Source organism: Tympanuchus pallidicinctus, unplaced genomic scaffold (genome assembly GCF_026119805.1).
Source record: "Tympanuchus pallidicinctus isolate F22 unplaced genomic scaffold, pur_lepc_1.0 scaffold2, whole genome shotgun sequence".
NCBI lineage: Eukaryota > Metazoa > Chordata > Aves > Galliformes > Phasianidae > Tympanuchus > Tympanuchus pallidicinctus.
Genome location: NW_026294721.1, coordinates 8,702,938 through 8,729,953, shown reverse-complemented (window position 1 = coordinate 8,729,953; position 27,016 = coordinate 8,702,938). Strand labels below are relative to the sequence as shown.

Below are 27,016 nucleotides of genomic sequence, written 5' to 3'. Positions count from 1 at the left end.
ATTATTACCATTTCACTTACCAGTAGTTCTGTGGCAGGCACTTCCTTCCCCACTGCAGACGCACGGTATGTATTTCATTTAATGTCTGATCTCAAGAAGTGCCAAGAGCAGTATTATTATTTAGATCAGAGGTAAGTGGCAAAAATAATCTGCACAAATGTTGTAGGATGGGCATGTCTTCTATTTCACTGCAATAATTCAAATCCAAAGTCACTTCCATTAGGTGACCTCCTTAGACAAACATTTGGTCAACTGCATGAGCCCTTATCAGCAATAGCAAAGTAAAATGGAAGCTGGGTCTCTTCTTGTTTACATGGGAGTAAAGCTTATTGCCAATAAGCATTATAGCGTTGTACAAAATAACAGCAAGGAAAAAAAAAATTTGTCCTTTCTCTGTGAACTGCTGATAAGCTACATCTCTAAACAGTGCATAAGCGGACCCAAAAGCAGTTCAGTAAGAGGAAGGCAGTAACTTTAGGGCAGCCCTAGCTAAAACTATGAAAAGAAAAATAAAATAAGTCAGTTTCTGAGTCTGCCACTCCTCTTCCCTCTTTCATGCGCCTTTCCTCTGTCAGTTTAAACTGGAGAATATATTTTTGCTCCAAACTTTGGGTTGGATGGTGCTGGATGCATTTGTCAGCACAGACAAACAGCACCAAAAATGACTGCATTTCATTGTCAAGGACAGCAATGATCAGGGATATCTTCTATTTCAAAAAGCTGTTGTGGGGAATTCAGTGTCTTTAAAAATCTCTTCAAATCCATGCAAAGTTAAAAAAGAAAATACAACACTATCACAAAAGTTTTAAAGTTGTTTACAATAACTGTAAACGAAATTACACAAAATATAATATGAAATTATTAGCATGTACACTTCCTTCATTAAGCAGTGACACGTGATGGCAGGTGCACTTAACTGCAGGATTAACTTTCACAGTCAGGACTTAAATAATACATGGAATTAAACCTAAAAAGAAAGCACAAAGCAAGCTTTCTAGTTCATGCCAAAAGCTAAGAGCACCCAGAATCAGCAGTCGCCAGAACATAAGAGAGCCTCACAAACACATTGTTGCTGAGGTCAGTAATGCCAGCTCTCCTGACTTCCAGATTCTTATGAGGTGTGAACTGTTCCTTTTATAGTTTTGACAGCGTTAGTTGCCTAACTGCCCAGAGCTCTGTGATTAAAACAGAAGTACAAGCAGGAACAGAAACATAAAAGATTATAAATGCATCTTTCTTGGCCGAAGATTTACACAGCATGGAGCTTTTTTGTGAAGGTGACAGGAGGCATAAAATGTTACAGCATCACACATCAATATAGATCTATATTAAAAAAAAAAAAAAAAAAAAAAAAAAAAAAAAAAAAAAAGAAAACCTTTGAAAATAAATATGAATGGTGTGTGATTATTAGTAATCATGTTCCTCCACTCTAAGAGAAAGCAGGAAACACACTGCAAGATCAGCATAAGATGTTCAAACCTCGTGGAGAAAGAGGTAATGCCTGCAAGAGGAAAAGCAAAGCTAGTGGTATACAGCAACAGTGTGGTTGCTTAAGTATCTACTTTAATACTACTAGCTGATTAAAAGCCAAAGAAAAAAAAAAAAAAAAAAAAAAAGAGACCATTCTCAGTTACACAAATGTAACAAAGTAGCCTGCAGCTGCTGCATCTCACAGAACAGAAGTTTAGGCTTCACTGCTCTCAAAAGCAGCAGCATCTACAACGAAGACAGAAAATCCAAGTTCGAGTCTTCTGCAAAATTAGAAGGCTGACGTGGCATTCCCTACCCAGTCACAGGCAGCTCACAGACTTGGTTAGGTCAGTCCAGGCAAGAATGGAAAGCAGATCTAGCCTTCTCTGTGCATCATCTCCCCGGTCTACGTTGCACAACAGAAACAGAGATATTCATAGCTCTGGGTCTACTCACAGATCGCACTCAGCAAAGGTTGCATTTTATTAAAAAGCCCTGCAGGGACCTATGGTGCTGCCTAAGTGCCTGCTCAAGGATCACAGTACATACGTGCACATGCAAAGTGCAATGCAAAATAAAGCAGTTTCTACAGAACAGACTAAATGAGTTATATTTCCTATCAGGTAATCAAAGCAGCACCCCATGTAAGTAGCAATCCACATCCCCCCAGCACAGGTGTCAGATCTCCCTGTGCTGCATAGGGAGATCTTAGCCATTCAGAGCTGTAGATTCTGCTACCTAAAAAAGTCCCTAAGTTCTTCTACACATGGTGATAAGTTCTTCTACACATGCTGACCACAGCATTCCTGTGTTTCAGCTTTCTGCAGACACGCTGGGTGCTACAAAGTTTGAGGCGCAGTAGAAACATACAAACATCACAGAGGATTTTGGTAGATCTGCTCCTGATCTAAGACGACTGTCTCCAAGGAGAGTTTGGCATTTTTAAATGATCAACTAAAATATTCAGGTGGCTGAATACCAGTGCAGTTTGATAATAAGACATACATACAAATTGATGCTTTCCTTTTTCCTCTATCATGACAGATTAACTACTGAAACTGTAAACAAGTCTGTACATAAGAACTCCAACTAATGTAAATATGAGTTTACAGTAAGACAGAAATACATAAAAGAAATTTCTACTGAAAGGCACGTTTTGAGCTGTCAACAGCAATTTGAACACAACACTGAGCAGTAAGAAGAGACAGTCATAATCATCCCATATTAATTCAAATTGCAAGAAGGTGAAGGTCAGGGGACAAAAAAGAAAAGCAGTATTTGTCAGATGGAAAAGGACAAAACCAGTTGGAAAAGGATTTTATTTTTCAGACTTCTAAGAAAATTTACAAACAGTGGTGGTGTAAAAATAAAAAAAAAAAAAATAGACACCCTATAAAAAGTGTTGACAGTTTCTCAAACTACAGCATCAAATGAAGTTACAGAGCAACAAACAGTACAGTATAATGCTATTCCTCAAATTAATAGCAACTAAGTAGCTGAAAATTGAATAAGTCTAATAATAAATCTTGGTAGCTTACTTAGAAATCCCACAGCAATCCAACATTCTGAGCTTAAAATATTCTTAAAATACACACAGATTTCATCTGGGCATTAATCTATAGCACTGAAATCACCTAGGCAAAAATTGCATAGCAGAAGGCACGTCTTGCAAAGGTTATAAAGAGGGACATCACGTGCACACTACAGTCATATACAGCAGAAAGCAAAACACCCTGTATATTTGCTTATTAATCCCCAACGCATATTATGAAATACAATATAGAAATAAAAAAAGCAAAATTTAGTAGTTTCATTCATGCTTGTGCTATTCTTCATCCACAGTGAAACAGAAAGGCTTCCTTCTCCTTTTTTGTTTGAATCCCTCTGTTTTCATCATCAACTTTGCCACTCACACAGCAGGTGCTTCCTAATCTAAACAATCCCCATCACCAATGCTACCATCACTTCCACATGTGTGTTATCACCCTGCATCCTGCCTCCAGCTCTTCACATAGCTTCTCTCAGCTCCAAAACAAAGATGATATGCCCAAACCTAACCTTGATTTGCTATAGATTGCATCCAAGGTAGCAAACAAAGGCTTACCTGTTTTACTCATGCTGCAGGCTTCCTGCTATTCACTCACTTTAAATAGTAGGCATGTAAAAAAAACATCACCACAATTTAATTAACAGCTTAATTTGAAATTGCAAAGGCACTCCAAACACTGACCCAGTAAAGCCTTCTGAACATGAATTCCAGTCAGTGTGAAACCTGGCGTCTCATTAATTCATAAATGAACTTCCCTTGGCCCTAACCATATCTCAAATTAATTCTGATCAAAGCATGAGAAACAATTATTATTTTTAGTTACATCACGTAGATTTGTGCTTTCACTGTATTCAGCATGAGAAAAGCCAGACAAAGCATCCATTAAATACTGATAAAAGAACTTATTTTGACAGTTTAAGACAATATACCTAAAAGTTACATTTTCTTTCCAAAGTGAAAGCGAGTCCAATCATTCCTTTTAGTGAAAGTTCTTTCCCAAATACTTCCAGTCAAGTAGAAGAAAGGGAAAAGAAAGAAAAAACAAACAAGCATGCACATAATGTGAAAACACCATTAAAAAAATGGAGCCGGTAAGAATGTTCTATCAGTGTCTCTCTGTCACTAAATTTGCTTAAATAGCGACTATTCCTGACACTCTTACTAATTAATGTTAATAGGTAATTAGAATCAATGTGAAATCTATTGGCTCTTCACAAAAAAAAAAAAAAAAAAAAAAAAAAAAAAAAAAAAGATATTTTTATATGTATACACACAAATATATATAAAAATAAAAAGATCTGGCTGCGTATGTCATGGAAGTGAACAGGCAGTTAGAAGAGGAACAGCATAATTTTGCCTTTAAATGTTCTGATTAATAGAATCCTTACTTTCAGTTGCCTGTTTGCCACAGACTTCCAGGGTAAGTTTCAATAAATGCATATCTGAAGTGACAACTGAGGTCACCCAGAAACGTTTAGACCATGTGAGCTGACTCCATGCCAGCTAATTCTCCCCTGCTACAACAAAGCCATCTTGGGCTTGCTCTTCTCAGAGTAGAGACCTTCTAGGAATTGCTTTCACGCATTCTTTTCCACTTCTTTTTGACTGAGACAGCAGATACAAAAAGCCAGCAGCAGAAACTGTTTTCCTCAGCTCAAAAACAGCAGAAGCTGGAGGCTAAACCTCAGCCCTTGCATCCAGTCAAGCTTTCAAAATGAAACTGGGGGGCTTGCAAAGATGGCCTTGGAAGAACACTGTTCCTAACAATGAACGTAGACACAACCTTATCCTGCTACTCAAGCATATTCTTGCCTCCCAAATGACACAAATACAGGGCAATGTCCAAGGTCCTCTCACACTGCTGAGACAGATGCTACACAAGCACCTCAGGCACAAAGGATTTTCTTGTTTTCAGACATGAACACAGCCAATGATGCAAATGCATAACACACCATAAGAAGAAAACTGCCCCTCAAGGCTTTTTATTTCTTTTATAGCTTCCTATACACTCAAGTCCTTTTCATAGCAGTATTTATGTAATCCCACCAGCTGAATTAAAAAAAAAAAAAAAAAATACACAATTGAACCATAATATTTACTCCTTCATACAAAAATCTTTGCTGAATCCCCACTTCACACATTCCTAATTTGAGCTCACACTCTGACCTTACCATCATTTCAGCAGCTCTGACAGTTTTACCTTCATCTTATTTACCAAAAATAAAGTATTCTCCAGAATAGATAAAAACAAATATTTCCTCCATGCCTTGCAGAAAACTTGCTGCAATAAAAAGCCAAGAATTTAACAGGGTTCAGAAAGAACTCTAGAGAGGATAAAGACATAGTTACAGATATTGTCAAATGTGTTTAGAAAAGCGTATGAACCTCCATGTCTTCTGTGACTGGTGATCAAGGATAACTTTCCCTGTAAATGCACTGCCCAGTAGTAGATCAGTAATTGATTTTTGAATAGATCCCCTAAAGCATCTCTCAGTGGTCAGTTATAAATACAATAAGGTGATTTGTCTTGGACTGATATGCTGACCAGACTATCTTCTCTTTCCCTAGTAAGAAGCTTCACTAATCTGCCTTCTTCTTGTGCAATATATGCTCACAAATTACAACAATAAAGAAAAACATGAAGAAAAAAAAAAAATGCTACAGCCATTCCAAAGAGGAGCACATAGTACATAGCCTCAACCTTCTGTCTTTTGAAATACCAGCAGCAAGACAGGCCAGTGTTCTCCATACCAAGTTATTACCATTATGGGACAAATTCAGCCCTCTCATGTGCCTTTGTAATTTCTCTCTCTGTCACTGCAAGCTATCCACATACACTCAAAGAAAAAAATTGGTCAATTTAAAAGCAACAATTGATGGGCTATATTATTCAAGCGTTCTCTTGATCAGGCATAGATTTTGAGGAAATAATGTATGAAGCCTCTCAACTTGAGCATAAACAATACAAATATAATTACCTTAATTAAAATAATAAAGGCAATAACATGACTTGTAAGTTAAGCCATTTAAAATTAACCATGCTATATTAAGTAAGGCTTGTTAGCATCTGCTCAGCGTTAGGTATTTACCTTTAGTCCACCACAGATTGGACAAGCTGAAAAAAGAGCTCTTGTCATCCCAAGGTGGGGGCTACATGTGTCATAGGGGTCAGCTGAGGCTCCACTAGGTGGCGCTAACTCACTACTTTTGGAGTCTGACACCTGTCCTGGTGGTTTTGTATCTGACCACCTCGAAACAAAATCCACACACGCCTCATTGCTTGAGTCTTTGGTGCTTTCTGGGAGTAAGGATGACGGTCTCCCTCTGTCCTGGCTGTGCTCTGGTGCCCTCTGTGCTTCTAAGTGTGGAAGGAGCAGTTTTGGATCATTAGCACCATGAGGCAGGGCCTGGTCCTTGGGTAGCGTGGAATCTGCACTCTTGGGTTGCACGTCTTTAGCAGCTGCCTGTAACAAACTCCTGGGTATATCATAAATATGTCTGAGAGAGCTGGGAACCTGATACTCTGATCCCACACCTCTCTGAGGCTCACTGTGAGGACAAGTACATAAATTCTGATCCGAAGGAAAGTTCAATGGCAGGCTAAGCAATGATCCAAACTCATCGCCATGGCAGATGTCCAAGCTCCCAGCATAGGAAGAGAAGCTTCCAGAGTAAGAAGAGTGACTACCAGTAGCTATTCCACTGTCAGATGAGCTCTGACGGCCTATCTCTTGCAGTTGTCTGGACCGAAGGGGCTTTGGAGGCGGTTTGGTGGTGCCACGTGCCCCTTCTGGATGGATCTTTTCTTCTCCAAGATGAATGCCCTTTGCAGCTGCCAGTCCATGACTCTCTTGCGAAGTGCTGGCTGAAGATTGTTCAGGCCAAATTGTCAATCTGCTCCCAACACTAACATCTGAGTGGCTGGTATCTGAAGATGAGCTTGAAAGACTTCGATCATCTCCTAAAAAAAGGAAGAAAAGAGATCAGCCCATGTTTAAAACACAACACACAGACTGGAAGCAGGGCCAGTACACACAGAAAGAACCCTGATATTCCATCTGCTTTGTAGAGGGATCTTCTACTGGAACGCCATCATTCCTGCAATTATCCCTATCTCTGCTGGAAAAATAACGGGCAGATAATATTTTTAACACAACCCTACCACACTGTGTAATACACCGCATTCAGGACTACATTTTTAGAGTTCATGCAGCCAGCTCTCCTCTTTTTACATGTGTTTCACTACTGTACAGTTAACTAGCTTTATTTTAAATGCTTCAGTCTTATATCACAGGGAATCATCACAAGCTTTCAGAATAGCTGAGGGTGCTCTGAAAAAAAAAATAAAAAAAATTCACAAACTTGTTAATGTAATCCAGAAGCATATAAAAGATTTCAAAATTTCTATTGAAATTGAATGAACCAGAAGGTTGTGGTACTTTTTCTCAAGTCTTATCTGAATGACATCGAAATACACGTTAGAAACAGAAAAATAAAATCAAACTTGAGACTGTCCTGTTCTCTGCTGTCTTCTACACTGTATTTCTCCATAATATCCATACTAAAAGACAATAATACAACACAGACACAAACAAAAGTGAGAATGCTACTACATTTACATATCTATACAGAAAAAGATCTAATGTACAATCTGCAAGATTTTTTTCTTCAGAGTATTCGCAAATGACCTCCCAAACCTACAGAGACTCTTGGTATTACAATTTCTCACAAATCTTTAATTTTCCTGTGCAGAACTCAACAGAATATGAAAAGCTCACTTTGTGATTTCTCATTCAGCCACATAACTGATCACAGAGACTGGATTTAAAAAGCAAACAAAAAAAAACCTTAGGCATGCTTTTCTATCATATTACAATATTACATCAGTCTGGTAGCTCTATCTAACTAAGAGAGACTTCCACAAGGGTCAGTGGCATTTAGTCACAAACCACATTACTCAGCAGTGACTGAAGCAGCCAAGGACAAGAATACCCTAAATGAAACATGTTGACCATTATTTTATTTTATTTTTTTCCTCTAAAGCTCATCATCTTATAATTACGTATACACGGTTCATTGCTACAGCTTAGAAAATAAGGGAATGCCACCTATATTTAATTAAAGAAGTTACTTACCTCCGCTGCCCTGGCGACTTGTATGAGACAGCAAGCTCAAGCGCTTCTCTAATTGCAAAGCTTCATGAGCCAATCTTTCTTCTGAATATGCCGGATTTGTAGTTGGATCTGTAAAAGGAACATAAAATGAATAAATCAAAAAAGACATGGAAAGAATACATGAATAGAAATTTAAAAGCATTTTTATGTTAGATACTCTGTTTTTGCGTTATAAGAGAAGGAAAAAATCGATTGGAAAACGTCTGGGGCATCCTTCCATCAAATAGAGAATCCTGAAGAAATGCAACACAGTCACAATTTTAAGTGTCAGTGACTTTCAAAATTGTAACTAGAATTTGTGGAGCTTACCACAAGCCCTGAAAAGCACAGCATTAGAGGCAATAGCTATTGGAATAATTAACAGGTCTAGAAGAGTTTAAAGCTAATAAATGACCTGTAAAATGTGTCCTGACTTCACTGAACTCACTAGAAATTTCATCAAGACTACAATTGTTTCATCCTACAAATATAAAAATCATAATAAAGTTACAGTTATAATAAATAAACTATTTTATACCCTTATAACTGACCCAGATCAGCTATCAGCTAAAGATACTGCTTTCAAGTTTGACGTTTAGAGGGCTATTAAGTCCAGAAGTCAGAGATGAAGCATCACAAAAGGGCCTCTGTCTGCCTATTCAATACAAGATAAAATAGAAGTACAAAAACACTACTAAAATAGAATCATGGAATCACTAAAGTTGGAAAAGAGCTCTGAAGATCATCTACTCCAACTGTTGACCTGTCACCATGCCCACTAAACCGCATCACTCAGTGCCACGTCTACCCTCTTCTTGAATGCCTTCAGTGATGGCGACCCCACCACTTCCCTGGGCAGCATGTTCAAATGCATCACAACTCTTACTGAGAAGAAATTTTCCTACTATCTGGCCTGAACCTCACTTGAAGCAATTTAAAGCATTGTCCTCTTGTCCGAACACTAAATACCTTTGGAAAAGAAGTCAACCTTCTCTCACTACAATGTCCCTTTGGGTAGTTTAGACAGGAATAAGGTCTTCCCCAAGCCTCCTCTTCTCCAGTCTGAATAACCAGAGTACCTTCAGTCATTCCTCATAAGACCTGCGTTCCAGATCCCTCACAGCTTCATTGACCTTCTTTGGACACACTGCAGGGCCTCAGTGTCTCACTTGTAGGCAGGGGCTCAAAACTGAACACAGTGCTATATAGGAGATTTTCCTCATACATTTTAGTGAGTTTGCCCTTCCAGCTAAAACTGCTTCAACTGAAGGTACTTTCTTTTCCGAAAGAAAGATCAACAGATATACAGAAGATGGAATAATTTTCATCAGAAAAACAGTATGGTCTCTTATAAACAATTTTGTTTCCAGCTGGGCACAGCAACAAAACCAGATAACAAAAGAAACCATCATCACAAGAGAAAGCTCACAGATTTCAAGTGGCATTAATAGTTGTGTCACATTCAGCAATTACAGAGGATATTGTCTGCTGACTTGCTCATTATCAGAACCATAGAAAATCCAAGGTTGGAAAAGACCTCCAGCATCATGTTCCAACCATCCACCTACCACCAATATTTCCCCACTAACCATGTCCCTTAGTACAACATCTAAACATTTCATGAACATCTCTAGGGATGGTGACCACCTCCCAAGGCAGAAGTTTTAATAGGGTTTGTAATTATCTAGAGAAAGTAATTAATGACAGATAAAACAGATTAGTTTCCTCACAATTAAAGGCTTTGCATACCCAATCAAGTTGGTCAACTTGATCAACACAAAAAATATTTAATCCCTGAATTATTTAATAAGGAGGGAAAAATGAAAAAGGCTACACGTTGCTGTGGTTAAGTTAGTAAAACAAACTAAAAAAAAAAAAAAAAAAAAAAAAACCAAAACAGTTGAGATGAAAGAAAAATTTTCCTTTTTCAGCCCAAATAATCCCATTTTTTAAAGACTTTGTTTCGATGTTGGTAGTGCAGCATACAAAGCAAGCTCACAATCAAAGGAAACAGCTTTTCCAGGCAAGCTGAAGCTCTAAAGGAATCCCTACATTAATAACTATCAGAGCACCTAGCTGCCATATTTCTCCTCTTTGACTCCATTCCCCCTTTCTGAATGGTCCAGGATAGGTGGGAGTATATCACAGCAGTAGAAGTGACAATGCTGGATTTTCATCTGCACATAATGAAATTTTCCATCTTTAGCAATCTACAATCTGGATTAGACTAGCAGAACAAGCCAGGCATACACTCAGTCTTGCTATACCAGCATATGTTGGAAATGCTAACAGAGACAGGGCAACAATGCCTGTTCAAAAAGTGCCTATGACCTCTGTGTCTCCCAGCTCCAACAGTATTTGATATCAATGTCTGGCACCCTCTGAATCTAACTTTTAGAACAGAAAAGAGGCCTTTTCCTTCAGATTTCCATTCCTATTTCTCCTGCAATACACCCCATGTTAAATACAGACTAGTTCAAACCCGTGTAATTGCTTACTCAAACCCAGTGCTTCCATGTGGATCTCTGCCAAAGGTAGATACCAGATTTGGCCGCCGGCACCTATGCTGCAACTCAGACAGGTCTATGCAAGGATCACCTCGTTGGCAAACTGTTATAGACTGCTGCTTGGATCTATTTTCAGATGTCCTCTGCTCCAAATACTCTACTGTAAGTAGTTAAATATTCATATGTCCAAAAAGGTTCTCTGACACTTTGAAAAGAAAGTTGGCATAACAGACCAGTAAATGAGTCAAACCAAAACGGGACACCAATCCTTGCAACAACAGAACCACCAGTAGGAACAGTCCTTCCACTTTCCTCAGAAATTTGACTGTTGATGCATATAGATTTTTCACATATGCAACTGCCAGCTTTTTAATAACTATTATCCCTTTTGAAGAAGGAGAACATTATTTATAATTTTTAAAAAAGGTCTAGAAACTGAGCCTGTAAGAACAGCCTGGGGTAAACATGAGAGAAAATTGTAAAAGTAAATCATCAAATTCTGCATTTCAGATGTTTTTAGAAACAATCAGCTCATACAGAGCTACTGAAAGCAACAGGTTTCACCCAGCAATATGGAATCTCTAGGCACAATGTCTCTTCAATGGGTCTGATCATTCTTTGGTTAAATTTTTCTCCTTGATGTAGAAGTAGACAGGCTCATGAGATAGAAACTGCTACCTGAACATTGGCTTCACAGCTATGTGCTCTGACCCCTCTTTGCTCAGTCTTATGGAAAACAGCTTGGGTTTTTCACTACACACTAGGAGACTTCTAGAGAAGAAACTTCAAACCTACCAGGTGTATGTAAACTTAAAAGCCTTAGATGTTAATAACAACTGTTCATCAGCTTTACTGCAGAATTCTTATAAACAAGGATAACACCCATTCCCAAGAAGAAGCAGGTTCTCACAGAAGAATTTTTGGTTGTAGCCTATCCACTATTCTTGAGGAAGTTTTCCCCACAAGATCAGATCAAGGACCAAAGTCATTGGCAGTCACATTTTAGAGACCAGCCCTAACTGGAGGGCATGATCTATAACTCCTTTCATATCAGTCTATAAATAAGGTTTACAAAATGAAAGATACAAACAAGCTGTTTTCTTCTTTTGTCAACAGCTGTACCTCAAAGCCTCTAAATAACTGTGGAATAATTTGCCATGTTACTAACTCAGGAAGAGAGCAGCAATGTGATGGGTACCAAGACAGCTGTCCAAGGAAGTTCAGGCAGCTTCAGCCCACACAACATCCTGCCGCGCTTCCAAAAACTCTAAGAGCAATTTGGTACCTTTATTTCCCAAATTCAGGATAAATGCATCCTATAACATAATTTACTCCTGTGGAATCTAGGCAGTTAAATTCACTAGTCCTTCAGTTAAGAAAATGCTTTATCAACTGTATTTCTCAATGAGAAATAGATTCCATGCTATAAAGAAAAATCTTTAAGGCAATTACTGAAATTTTCCTGAACACTGTTTCAAGGCAAAGGAGAAGCTTTAAATCAAATTTGGCTGGACTAAAAACGTCCCTGATGGAGATTTTATTTTTACATTACGTTGGTGGCTATTCAATACAGCCACATCAGCTGCTCATCGTGGGAGATTTAGAACACTTTGGTAATACACAAATAAACTGTCACCATAATTTAAAGCTCCAAGGTTCCTGGGGAAGCACCTGTTGGGAAGAACGTACCATGTCAAGTTAAATCAGCAGCTACCCAAGATAATCTTGGTCATACGCATCTTTAAAATGCAATATTGTTTAATTACTTTGGTAAACAGAGTTAGATAAGTTATGCTCAACGCCTGTCCTTTCTTCCTTTGTAACTGTAGTCAAATTTGCAAATCAGGCCTGGACCCTCACCTTCATGCTAACATCTCCACACCTTGTAAGATGTCTGGAGGAATACAAAGGTGTCTCAAAGTTTGAGGAGGATCCACTTGGTACAGATACTGCTGAAGGCAGCCATAGAGCTGTCTTGCAGTGGTCGAAGGTGTATCAAGCTTCGACAAAAAAAAAGAGCATCAGATAAATCCTCAGCAAGCAGCACTGCACATTCTCCAGTCAGTCACAAAGCAGCCTGAAAAAGCTTCCAGGATTAAAAAAGAACATCAAGACTATTGACATTACACTTGGAGTCTTTCCAACCTGCAAGAACTAGGCTGCCTTAGTCAAATTAACAGGGTACAGATCTCCCATGTAACAAAAGATATCACTAATAAACTGTTTAGCTTTCACTGTGTTCATGTTTGGAATTCAAAATAAATCTCGGTATTGAAAAGAAGGAATTCAACACACACCTGATAAGCAAACATTTCTCAAATAATATGCATGCAAATTTAGCATAGATTACAAACCATGCAATAAGTGATTCAGTATTCTGTCAATATCTAGACTTCTGACAATACAAGAAAACAGAATTCTATGGTTTGTTTTCTAAATATCTTCTCAAGGATGGGAGGGAAAAAAAGACTAAGTGACCACAATTATTTTTCAACTAGAAGCTAGGAAAAATAAGCCATCAAAGGACCTCCTTTCACTCCTTTAGAGTCTTTATTAAAATATAACACTGCCTAAAAACATCTAAAGATATGTGCACTACCTTTGGATTCCCACTTAGCATCATGTCTTAACTTTAAGACCTGATTACATAGCCTTTAACAAACCAACTGTATTTTGGTACAGTTAAGCTAAATTAGCGGGCACCCAAAATAAATGTTCCACTGTGTGGTGGTGCTTAAAACAACTAATGCTCTTTTTCCTTGCCATTTTATTTTCATTTTATTTCGTATGTACCTATAATGGAATTATTTTTATCATGATAATACTGCCTATTAGTTGCATACCTGTATATTTGTGTACCATTTAACCATGTTGTTAAGTCAGGTGTCTGTACGTACAAAGCCACTGGCTTCATTCATTATCCTGTTGTAAAGATTAACTAAGCAAATGCTGACTGCTTAATTATATTTATTCTATGTGCATTGGAGCCCAAGAACACTGACTTTTTTCCACACCACACCAAGTCATTTTCTCCACGTTTTCCTTTCCTGGGACTACTTAGCAGTTATTCAAGTATATTTCTTGCTTAAGTTAGAAAGTTACAGTTAAAAGCAAGAAGTTAAATTCAAAAGGTAGCCTGCAGAGAGAAGGGCTCTCCCTATGAAAGCTTTTAACCAGAATATTGCATATATAAAGCACAATTAAGGCTGTGTAGCACTCCTCACTGCCATAAATAAAATCACTTTCAGATTATATATTTTTGAAGAATCCTCAATCTGGATATTTACACCTAGCTATCTGGGATATATGGGTGACTTCTTTAGCACATCAATTTCAAAATATTCTCTGAATTACAATACTCCTGCCAGATACAGCACGCAGCTGATAGAGACTTGAGCTTCTCAAGCAATATAGCATGTTCTGTGTAACATTACACTTGATAAGAAAAGTCAGTTTATGAATGAATCACTGGTATTGTATATGTGTATGTGCCTTAGACAGGTCTGCACAAGCTTCTGAATGGGACAATATATAAAGGAGAACACCAGAGCTGAACAGGTAGCTAAAATGCAAAAGCAAGTTTACATCTATGTGACATGGTCCTAAAAAGCTTTTTAAAAGAATGCATCATCTTACCAAAAAAAATCAAATTTCTTAAAAAATTACTTTCTATACATTTTTGCTAAACAGAGATTTGGGAAAAGTTTTAGAAATGCAGAAGAACACACATTCACTACCAAAGTTTTAAGTATCAGCAGTGTTGAGGGGGAGGAAAGGTTCATTGTGGGTTTTTTGTTTCTTTCTTTGCTTTTTGAATACTCTTCTTAACTTTATGCAAACACAGCTCGTGGTGCAAGGAGGATGAGGTGTTACTGCCTGCTCTGCTGTTCGGTTGCTTTGTTTACCTTAGTGTTGCAATTTCAGGAAAGAGGAGACAAACTGAGTCTTATATCTACTGTGTTTACCTTAATAAACTTCTTGCACTTTAAGATGTTTCACATCTAGACCTAATCTTTTCCACCATGTTTCCTTCCCAAATCGATTATCTTCATCTTATAGCAGCGATAAAACTCTGCCACACATCTGTTAACTAACACTTAAATTCAAAACATTTCGTACCAACCCTTCCTCATCCTTCACAATTCCTGGATTCTATTCCCATTATATCCCATTGCCAATTCCCAGATAACTTTCTATAGTTTCATTTCCACTCTCTTACCCTGTTTGACAGTCACTTCAACTCAACATTATATTTTTTTGATCTGCTGCAGTCAAAAGGCAGCAGGGCTCACTGTGATTCTGATTTGCTTTATTAACATTACAGTACATGCAATACTTACCATGAAACAGGAAAAGGAATTTAACCCTTGCACTCCAAGAAAAAAAGAGTCTAAAGCAAAGCTGAAACTGAGGCCTGACAAAGTATCTTTTGAGGTTAGCAAGGCTTTCCAAATGTTTGGGATGTATTCAAAATACCCAGTTAGTTTTCCTGGTTTCAACTAATTAAACTACCAAAAATATTTATTCAGACATGGATCTAAGTTGCACTGTAGAAGTTTAAAATTGCCATATTTTAGTACCATTAAACAAGAGAAGGCCAAAGATAGCAATATCACCAGAATGAGCCAGAGCAGCAGGGTGAAACTGGGTACATTCGGTGGATAAATCTGTACTGATAACATGTTTAGAATGGACACTTTGCTTTGCACTTTCTGCACCCTTGGTGTCTGCAAGCTGTTCTTAAAATCAGAGCAATAAGTGCTAGACATGGCAAGTTCCTACTTTGCTCAGTCACTCTGTAGTTCCCATATTAACCTGGTAGCACTGGACGCAAACCAAAAGGGCCTTTCGTCGGGGAGATGCCGCGGACGATACAGTCAAACAGAAAGCTGATCTGCTCTCCTTCAGCACAAGAGAGGAAGAAAACACCAGCCCCTGAAAGAAAGAACATACATGTGCTTGTCACCTGGATACATTAGAAATACATTTAGTTGAAGACATTTGCTATCAAATTAAAATACAGTGCAAGTCATGAAAAGAAATCGATGAAACATACTCTACAGAGGGGAAAAAAAAGAAGAGTTCAGCATATACACTGAGTCAGGAAAATATACAAATTCGATAGATAACTAATAATGTAAGCTAATTTTCTGCAACTCAGGCAACTAGAGCAATGGCAAAATGCAAGCCATATGCTTAACAGCTGTCTGTCTTTTATTCTCATTTACCGCTAGAATTTTGTAGACTCGATCTTAGCTATACAAGTATCATGGTTACTGAAAGTGTCTTCATTGAAATGACCCAGGTTAATTCTGCTTTTACCAAACTTTATCAAAGAACAGCCTTTTGTATCCCCTATAGAGGTCGGGGTTTGGTTATATTGTTTGATTATAATATAAATTTTCCCACTTATTTAAACAGCCTAGACTAAGCCCTATGTGCCTATTATTAAACAGAATGTAACACGACTCTACAGGCTGTCATCAGATCTTTACCCTTAGCTCTATTCTGATATTTTGCTTTCCATTCATTAAGAATAGCCCCCAGCAAAATTAGAATGAGAATCACTAAATAAACAAACAAGTTCTGAGCCACATGATATACAGCTATGGGAACAACACACAAAACTAAAAATGTTCCATGTAACATTTGATTTGAGAATTTTCACCCCAAGTTCTACTCGCAACAGAAAAGCAGCACAGTTGGCCTTTTCAATGAACTGAAGGCATCGGGCAAAATACCCCCCATCCCAAGTTAACAGTGAGATTACTATATAGAGCTTTTAAGAAATGCTGTCAGTTCACCAGAGCCAAGTACACTACAAAACCAGATCACCACGTCAATAGAGTTTTATATGTATCTTCCCCAAGAGCCCTTAGTCTGGACATAAATTTGACTTCTGCTCATTTCTCTAGCTTATTCTGAGTTGAATGGCTACTTTTGTCCATTTTAGTTAAAGCAGCAGCACCGATCTTGACCAGAATGCTTACACCCCTATCACATCCCATGCATACACAAGTCTTATCCAACAGGTTTTCTGCATTTCACTCAAGCAATGGATCTGCTTGACAAAGGGCTACTGGATTCAAACAAAGGGAGGATAGGGGGTGGGGTGATGTAGATCACACATTAAATTATTTTAGAAAATTAGATACAGCTGGCAAGTGGTAAACTGATCACTTCAAGAGAAAGCACATTCTGCTCCATGCTCTTTTGTCACTCTCAGTTTATGTAAAACTGAAGTCCCTGCCTGCTCTGTGTAAATCTGTTCCAGACTACACTGTTTGAACCAACTCCTAATTTGCTTTGTCAAACAATCAATTTTGTTCCTTTTCAGATCTAACTGATCAACAGTATCCCACATTTTCTCACAGCAAATACACATGCAATGGCTTCAGTACCAAAAACCATCTAGGAGATTACAACAGTAATCACACAATCTGACAGGTGTGAAAGTTTCAGGTACTGACTCATATACAGCCTTGTCACATTTCCCTCTCCAGGTCTCCAGGAGATGCCAGAGTCGGAGAACTGTATTAAAAGATGTTGGGTGCAAAATTTGCATTCAGAAGGTATTTGAAATTCAGCTCTCTCTTAGCTATTTTCTCCTTCCCCCATTCAGTACAGAATGGTTTCCCTGATGTTTAAAGGCTGTGACTCTTCTCCTGTGAATCGCACTGATGGCAAAGGACCTGCCTTTCTTGAGGAAGCAGGGCAGCACAAAGCTCTGCAGGGCTCTGAACATGACCTTCTCATTCCATGAACAATAAGCAATCAAGATATGGAAACAACAGAGAACATTCATATCTCAGGCACAGTGATGGACTGCAGCCTGATAATTCAGCAGAAGCTTGCGCACCTGTGTTACCATTCAGGAAAAGATACCTCCAACCTGCCTGTACCTAAGGGTTACACCTGGACCACTTGCTTCATTACTGTTGCAAAGAAATGGCTTACATAAATTTCTAAGAGGCTCTGCTAGCCTGTGACTTCAGTGGAAACAAAGAAGTAAACATTTCCTGAAATTTGTTTCCATGCAACTTGGCTAATTAACTCAAAGAATAATTTGAGTGAAAAATTATTCCACATTTAGAAATAAAAAATAAAAAAAATTAAAAAAAAACACAAACGTGAAAGCTTTTATATAACTTGTGAAAACAGCTTATGGACGTGTGCCCACGAGTACAAACCCAACATACATGTGTTCCCACCAAATATTTCTTTGTAGATTCTGTTATTCACACAATCACAACAAACACTGGTCAGCTTTATGGGAAATGTTTTCTTTCTTGTTTTGTTAGACAGAACTAGAAAGCAAAGGATGAAGGAAGTTTAGGAGTCCTTAAAAAATACAGCAGAAGAGATGAATAAGGTTCAACTGAGTTATGTTTTAAAAACATACATAAAAGCCAGCAATTGCATTTCTTTTCTGCTTTCTTGAGAAAGATGATGAATTCACAACTGGAAATTGCACATCTGAGTGCTGGAATAGATTTGGTGCACAGGCATTTGGTAGCCCAGGAGTACATGGTATACATCACTGTAATACCATGCAGCTGTTTACTAGACTGAAGAGCGCTCTCTCTCTTATTGGGGTAAGAGACTTGGTGAGAGATGTTGCTTGAACTCAGTATGAAAAGTTTCCAACAATGGCAGACCAGAAGGAATATATACTGTTTGTCCTTTTGAATGTACACATGCAGGTGATAGGAAGCAAAAAAACCAGGAGTCTATGGCAACTGAAGTTTCTCAGCTCTCCCATGTATCGAGAAACACACCCCTTAAGAAAAAAAGAAAGAGTAATATAATGCAGAAAAATATAGAGGGATTCATTCAAAATGCTTTCTAATTCTGGTCACCTGCAGCCAAAGAGAAGATTAATGCATAGTGAAAACCAGGTACACAAATGAGCAACTGCTGAGTTCTTACAGGGAAGACAAGATAGATGGGCTTGTTTAGCCTAGCAAAAGAAACCGAGTGCATGAATAAAGGTTCTGTAGGTAATTGAGGAGGTAAGCATCAGGGAGAGAGAGAGAGAGAGAAAAAAAACATTATGCTAAAGAACAATGCCAGAATAACAACCTTGGATATAAGAGCAAAAAGTTAGCTTGGAAACCTCATAAAAAGATTTTAAAGGATCGTACATGAAAGGATCTACAGGACTCAAGACCCTGTGCTAGCCTAATACACGTTTGGGTCCTTTTTAAAGGGCTAGAGTCACGACAGCATCAGCATTCAAACAGTGTTGAACTTTCAGAAATAGTTGACAGACACTCAGAAATCAGATTCTTTATTTCTGTATGGCTCACCAAAACTTCAAACACCACTTCAGTCAGTGGTATACCAAGGAAGGCAGAACATCTTCCTGAAAACTGATGCGTTTCCCTTGAAAGAAAACACATCTCATTTTTTCATCTTTATCACTTTGACATGTATTGCTGGGGAATACTCTTGATGACAGTAGTGTGGAAAACTACAGAATACACCATCAGTTAAAAGCAGCACCCAGAAATTAGGATAAGCTCAAAGGTAAGAGGGGATCCGAGGGAAGAACTTCAGCATAACAAGTAATTCAAATACTTCAAAGTCCCACAGCAAATCCATCGACTACAGCTTCCCATTCGTATCATTCATTTACATTTCATATCACATATTCTTTACACAACTGGCATCCTGGCCTATGAAGTAGACCATTTAGGTTTCATGCATTGAAGAAATAAGATGCAAGCAACAATTGATTGAAATTCTCAAAATATAGAAATTGCATCAAATCTAGAACAAGTCACACAGGATCTGCAACAACTTAACTAAGGAACCTAAACGGAAGGCTATTTATATAGCCCATTACTTTCTTTCTGCTGTCAACAAGCACTTCTCAGTAGGAAGCAAAGAAAGATTTGAAGTCCTGAAGGGTGAAGGGGTCTAGGAAAAGGTTTCCCACTCTCATAACAGCATGATGACCAGAAGAAACACACAGAGCAACACAGCTACCATGTCATCTTTTCTAGCGATGTTTCAGAGTGTCTTCTACAGCTAGGCAACTCAGAAAAAAGATTCCAGTTTCGGCTTTGTTTTTTGAATGCTTACCTAGGGACCGAGAACATCTGCACTCCCACTTCCCAGAATCAGTCAGCAGGAGCATATTTTGGCCTGTTCAGGAAACTACTTGGAAGCATCCCAAGGTATCTGGTCCTGGAGAGAAGACGGATCCAGGAGAACTGGCTCATTTTCAAGGATCACCTCCTGCAATTTCAAGCCAAGCAGAGGTGGCAGGAAAGCCTACACAGAACTCCATGGTCAAACATAAAGAGGGAGCACACAGGCAATAGAACTAGGGTGACCAAGATGATGCAGGAGAAATACAGTCACACTGTCCAAGCACACAGGAATGGGTTTAGGAAAGCCAGTCTCTAGCAGGAGTTGAATCTGGGGTGAAGAGCAACAAGAAGGGCTTCTGCAAGCATATCAGCAAAACAAGGAAAACTTCAGCCTGCTGCTGAACTGGGTGGTGGACCTGGTGTCAGAGGACATGCAGAAGGCTTATATACTCTAAGTCTTCTCCATTTGGGTCTTTACTGATAAGATCCAACTCCTCTGTCAGTAATTGCAGACCCTTCAAACTAGTGGGGAATGAGGAAGACTTTCCCTGGGTGGAGAGGAGTGGGTTGAGGTATATTTAGACAGGTGGCGAGGGAGTTGGTCAATGTCATTGCAAGGCCACTCTTGATGGGCCTTATTTTCCAGAAAAGGACTGAGAAAATTTAAATAAATAAATAAATAAAAATAAAAGTAACAAAAGCAAATAGATGCTCAAGAAGGACAAGGAAACAACAGGCCAGGGGAGGTGATAGCACAAATAATCCTAGAAAGCATTTCCAAACACACTAAGGACAGGATGATTACTGGGAATAATCAGCATGGAATTTACAAAAAGGAAACAATACCTAAACAAACTGATATTCTTCTCTAATAAAATGACTAGCTTGGTGAATGAAGCAATAGATGTCTTTTGTTTTAACTCCAGGAAGGCTTTCAACACCATCTCCTATAAAATATCTACTGACAAAGTGATCAAGTGCAGACTAAACAAGTGGATAATAAAGTGGACTGAAAACAGGCTAAACTGCCAGGCCGAAAAGATTATTATCAGCAGCACAAAGTCCAGCCAACTACTACTGGTGTATGGTGGAGCAAAATTTTGGGCCAATGATGTTTAACGTCCTCACTCATACGGATTGTGGTACTGAGTACACCTTCAGCAAGTTTGCAGAAAGTAGAAAACTGGGAGTAGCAGCTGATACACCAAACTGCAGGAAGAAGTTGCTCACAGAAGTTATGGAGTACTCATCCATAGAGATGTTCAAAACCTGAGTGTGATCCTAGGCAAACTGCAGCAGCAAACCTCGCTCTGAATAGGGGGCTTGAAGTAACTTCCAGAAGTTGTTTCCCAACTCAAACATTTTGCGATACTTAGGCACTGTTAGATCTAAACTTAGTTTCTTTCCAAACTCATTCATTACTTTCATACTGCAGCATAGAAGCTTCATAATCAGCGTTATAATGCTGCAGAGCAGACTGGCAGTGTATCATCAACACTTTAATAACACAGAACAGCTACAGCAATTTCTCTTTACTAAAACATCGATTTTTCCACAGAAAATCACAATGTTTTTATCTGTGTTATCAAACAGCTAAGGGAAAACTAACACAGTTAAAGAACCACAAATATTAATCTAAATAACTAGACAGTTTTCAAAACTCAAGGATTTCTGTGAACCGATGGTGCTTTACATGTTTGAAGCACAGAATATTCTTTCAGATCAGTTAAAAGTGAACATAAGTTTCTACTATATTAGTAATGCTTTAATATGTGTAATATATGTATTTTTTTTTTACAAATTCCAGTGAGAATAATAAGACATTCCCTAGATACTGTAATGAAAATGAAATGTACAAACAGAAGGTAATCAACATTCACATACAAGACACTGTACATATTGAATACTACATAAAACTAGCTTGTATTATTCACTGCTCTGCTTCTAGTTAAGAAAACATACATCTTTAACAACATAAAATAAGCAGTGCTTAGAACTGTAGGGTGATACAATAGTAATTGAATACATTCAGTTCCTATTACATATACAGATCACAACAAATACTACATAGTCAATAACAGAGATCTACCCTATTTCATAATACAACCAAGAAAGAGAAAAGATACTCACTAATTTAGGGCTGATCTAGATCCTATTAAAATGTACCTTCAATCTTTATGCCAGTATCTTAAAGCGCCTTATTGCTGAATTCTCAGAATTTAGGCAGCCTCAAAACACTATGCAGAAGTGCTTGACTTGCATTTCTGGATGCACGCAACTATCTGATAGCAAATGTAAGATGGACAAACACAAGACCTGGGTAAGCTGAACAAAGGAGGAGCACGTACTGCACCCCTCAAAGCAAGGTCTACAAGACTTCGTTGAAAGGTGTGGTAAAGACACATCCAAGCAGACAAGACCCATCTCTTGTTTTGATGGCTCAGCCACCAAATTTCTTGTTACTCTCCTCCTGCAATCCTCATGCAGGTTGCAAAAGGAGTATCAGTGATACTGACACCCTCAAGGAATCTTTGCAGGGAATAAAGTACTGAATACTAGAGACATCTCCTTATTTATCCCTCATCCCTGATGTGTTCAGAAATCCAGCCTTACCCTGTGCACACTTTGTGGCAATATGTGCTAAAAACCTCTGTCACTCAGTGCTGAACAGTCACTGAAAACAAGCATGAAAAAGAAAAGATCAACTGTTGTGGGGTTTTTGTTTAATTGTGTTTGCTTTTTTTTTTTGCTTTTTTTTTTTTTTTTAATGAGAACATACGACCTACCATCCATCCATCACTATTTTCTGCTACTCATTTCTGCTTGTGAATAGTTATTTCCTTCCATACACTAATGTATGTCAGCATAAAATACATACTTGAAATCTACAGATATTCCATTTGCAATCAACTATGTATTTCAAAAATCAAGCTATTAATTGAAGACCTTATTAGTAAAAAAAAAATTACTAATCTTCTTTCTTGAGGCAACCGCTTATAAATATAAATAGATATCATATAAATGATATCTATTACTCGAGTTATCAACCTGTTGCTAATATTAAAGATTAGCATTTCTATTTCAGCTGTCTATACTTCTTAAATACAAGTTTTCCACAATTAAATGATTTCAGATTTCATTACTTCAAGAACTGGTAGTTCTACACAAGCTTCCCAGAAAGCACAGCTGTTCTGAAAGCACAAAGTACACCACGCTTACAAGTTAGGAAAGTTTCTCTCTGAAAGCGTTCTAAAAGCATAGCCTAAGATTTCTATGTTCAGTTAAAAATCCAAAGAGTGGATCCAAATTATGTCTGCACAGAAATGCATGCATTTAAATACAGAAATACAATATTTTATAACAAGTTATCTAGCTGACATTCTGAACTATGGTACTAAGAAACAAGACTCTCCTGTTCTAGGCCTCACACAGCTTCTTAACCAAAATACAATAATCTTAACTAGAAGCATTTGTTTTCTTACAGACTATACCTATAACACACTCCTTCAGACAATGAAAACACCTCTCTGACCCCAACATCTAAATTAAGCAGTGAAGGACTTGAACTAGAATGTTCTGCAGTGCAATCCAGTGCCCTAGTTCAGAATTGAGGGTATGAATGTCAAGTTCATACTTACCACCACTTATAACTCAGCTCTGCTTTTCAACAGACAAACCAATAAACTATCATTATAAAACAGTCAAAACAATTGATTTTCTCTTCCTCTCAAAATTTCATTAGAATTCCAAAGGAATATTTTTTGGATTTCTGCCAACTTGGAAACCTTTTAGCTCAGGTAATTGAAGAAAACAATTATTTTCACATTTCAGCATGCAAATGTCACACAACTTGCTATCCAATTTGGCAGTAAACACATCCATTTCCACTCACAGACTGTCAATACAGCAAATTCTGCTACCGAAGTTAAAATTCAGTGCATTCAATTGATGTATATGATTGCATTTAACCATCTTTCCAGCTCTCATGTAGTTTTGAACGGAAAACATGACAAGCCATAAGCATAACATCAGTGCAAGAGATTCTGCCTTAGTAGCTAAAGAGTACCTTAGCTTCTAGGCTACAAAAACCAGCTTGAGCTTGCTTTCTTTCATTTTGACCTCATAAAACCTGTGGTCCTACAGCATGACAAATCTAAAAGTTCCTAAAAGTAGGAAGTCCTCTCTATTGGATTTAGCAGCATTTACACAGTGAGAGCCTTGGTTCTACTTCAGTATCAACTTCCTTCAGCAGACAACAGAAATAATCATAATTTAATAATCTGAACACTAAACCATTTTGCTTCATCTCTCACATGACAGGTCTTAATCTTCATTACTTTATTCTTGTTCTGAGTCCACAAGCAACCGAGTGAGCATCTTCTGGAGAGCCATATGGCAATGTTCAGATGTAGCTCCACATTTTTACTGATTGTGAGGGTTGAAGCAAGCAGAAATCTACTCAGCACAATAGAACAACTGATATGAAGCTGATTGTATGACAAAGCTGCATAGCTGTTTCCAGAACTTCCACATTGATTAAAAAAAAAAAAAAACAAACAAAAAAAACCCCACACAAACAGTTTCAAACAACTTTTAGAAGACAGGTTCTATTTGTACTTACAGAAGCCACACCTTGTACCCCCTTCAAAGATGAATCCATTTGGGACAGCTCCATATCGACGCAGATCTGAGAGTTTCCATTGCCCCATAACACTAGGAGGAAGGTCTTTTGCAAGGACGAGAATGTCATTGCAGAAATGCAGCGTAGCAGGCCCACTCTCTAGTTTAGTGCCAGGTGCTACAAAAACTTGAAATCTATGAACTATCAAATAAGGAAGAAAAAAAGCATTACTGTAGAAAGCACAAGTAATGTACCGTAACTTACGTAAGTCATTCTGCACAGCTGTGGTGTGTAGACTGACCCTACCCACATCACAAGGCTAGGATAGGGATTCTAGGTAGGGCCCAGATAGCCCCATGTGAGTAGCTAATGTTTCAAGTTATTAGGTTGTAATGCTACAACTTAATGCTACATTAATCCTTCCGAACTCTTACAGAACAAACCCCATATCAAATTAGTCAGTTATCCAGCCTCCTTCCATATTTGCCTAAACACAGGGAGTTCTTTCTGTGTCCTCCTCCAAATAGCCTTTGCCCAGCCTTTCTGAATTGCATGCACACAGACACAACACAGCCCAACAAGGCCAGAAGTCAAGGATCAAAGAAACGGGCAAGTTCTAACAAGAGGTCTGTCACTGACTGTTACAGCCTTTAATAATCTGCTTCACTGTCTTCCACACATTGCCTTCCCTAACAGTAAAATGAGGAAAATTACAATTTCCCACCTTTGTGACTCTTGTGAGCTGATGAGGCTAGATGCCCTGATATATAAATTGAATTGGAAATTAGTGATTCATTGGTAATGTACATTCTTTAGATGTCAGTTAAGTCTTTGTATTTCTCAGCCTAAACTCCAGAAGAGCTTGGGAAAAGGGAAGACATCTCTCTCATTAAAGTTTATGAAGTTCTTGCAACCAGATACACACACACACACAAATCTGTCCTGGCACAGAGAAGCATAAGGACTATCACATTTTCAGAGGGATTGATCTTCAAGGAAACATTTATCAGGAAACATGTAAATTTACATTTCTTGTTATCCATTTAATATCATTTAAACAGCTTTCTGCCTATGATATCTACACAGTAACTTCCAGGTACTCTCATTTCTTATAATTATTCTTCCCTACCTCTTGCCCTTGCTCCTTCAAGCATCATTAATTTCAACCAAGTCTGAACCTTGTTTCTTGTTTAAACAGTTGCTATATTAGTTACCATCTTAGCTGTAAGTCAGCTCCTGTGACGTACATTTACAAAGTTTCCTACGGCTTCAGCAGAATTAGCCACAAAGTCATTTGAGGGAGATGTGTAAGGAGCCAGAGATAGATCTTTAAGCAATCACAGCTCTACTTACAGTAGTACTGCTAGGATGCAAGTCAATAGACACAATGTTCCCTTCAATTCAATTACTTTACACAACGTAACAATAATGTAAAATATGAAGGAGATGACAAAACTACCCTGACGAATAACATTCAGTAAGAAATATTTCATATCATTTGGACAATTCTGCACAGTTAACTTCAGAGGTACTTTGACATCAATTAAACTATAAGAAGCAGAAATATCAGCATCCTTCCTGTCTCATAAATGGAAGAAAAAAAAAAAAAAAAAAAAAAAAAAAAAAAAAAGAACACTTTAAAACAAGAGGTTACAAGTTACCATAGCTGCCAAAACCTAAGAGTTGCAACTCAGATTCCAAAATATTGTTAGGAAACAGCACACAAAACCAAAACAGAGGCAAATTCAGGTATGGACATGAAGGTTTTGCCATATTTTCCTTTCCCGGTAATGTGTGTGTGTGACTTCTCCTAAAATTCTCCCCATGCATCTACTGTTCTGGCTGGGAGGGGGGAGGAATAAATAAAAGGCAAAAATGGAAACAAAATCATCAACAAAAAGATACTTAACTGAATACAACCATGAGCAAGAAATATTGCTAAGGTTTTGAATTTCCTTTAGGTAATCTTTTTCTCTTCACAGCTGCTAACTGACCTGCACTATGCTAATTTCCTCAGAATAAGCTGTGGACTTGAGCACACTGTTCTCACAAATGGCCTACACCTCATTCACTTAATTCCACTGCTTTCTCTAATTCTCTAATCATGAATGGTTTATGCCCTTGAGCTGCCCTGGGAATTACACTCACCTGACTTCCAAACCAGAAAGAAAACACCAGGAACCTCGGTGAACTCCTTCCACTCTATGGTCCTCACTTAACAGCATCAACTTGTTTCACTCTTTTTTTTTTTTTCCTTTCTGCTTCCCAGACTCTGAGGTCATTTGCCCACGGCCTATTTTCAGCACCCAGCCATGTTACTTCCAAGGCACACAAAGGCATCCCTACTAGTTTTTAAGAAAGAAACACCAAACAGTCACCAATTCCTGTTTATATAGTAGCCTCCTCTTTATTCTTTCTATCGACTCAGGCTAGATTCTATTGTTCCTTTACACTTCATTTCTTCACCTGCACACTGCCCTCATCTGTCTCTGATCCAGAGCTACCTTCATCTCATAGACTCTATCCCTATCTTATTCATAACTTTAATAAATTGGTCACTTCCTTTGAATTTCCTCCTACCACAATCATAACTCTCACATTCAGATGAAGACCAAACA

At 38.1% G+C, this 27,016-nt stretch overlaps 2 protein-coding genes across 3 annotated transcripts in view; both read right to left on the bottom strand.

Annotated features, from left to right (window-relative positions):
• Positions 1-27,016, bottom strand: part of RGS12 (regulator of G protein signaling 12) — a 279,183-nt gene that overhangs the window by 107,853 nt on the left and 144,314 nt on the right. The gene's annotated exons all lie outside the window — the stretch shown is intronic.
• DOK7 (docking protein 7) overlaps positions 1-27,016 on the bottom strand; it is a 59,587-nt gene that overhangs the window by 28,704 nt on the left and 3,867 nt on the right. Inside the window, exons 4-7 of one of the 2 annotated variants that reach the window (XM_052683088.1) lie at positions 24,399-24,599; positions 15,495-15,614; positions 8,155-8,262; positions 6,109-6,980 (exon numbers count right to left, since the gene is read on the bottom strand). In XM_052683088.1, the coding sequence (XP_052539048.1) occupies positions 6,109-6,980; positions 8,155-8,262; positions 15,495-15,614; positions 24,399-24,599 (1,301 nt within the window). The remainder of the gene's footprint in view (positions 1-6,108; positions 6,981-8,154; positions 8,263-15,494; positions 15,615-24,398; positions 24,600-27,016) is intronic. The other variant, XM_052683089.1, reaches the window with a different exon arrangement.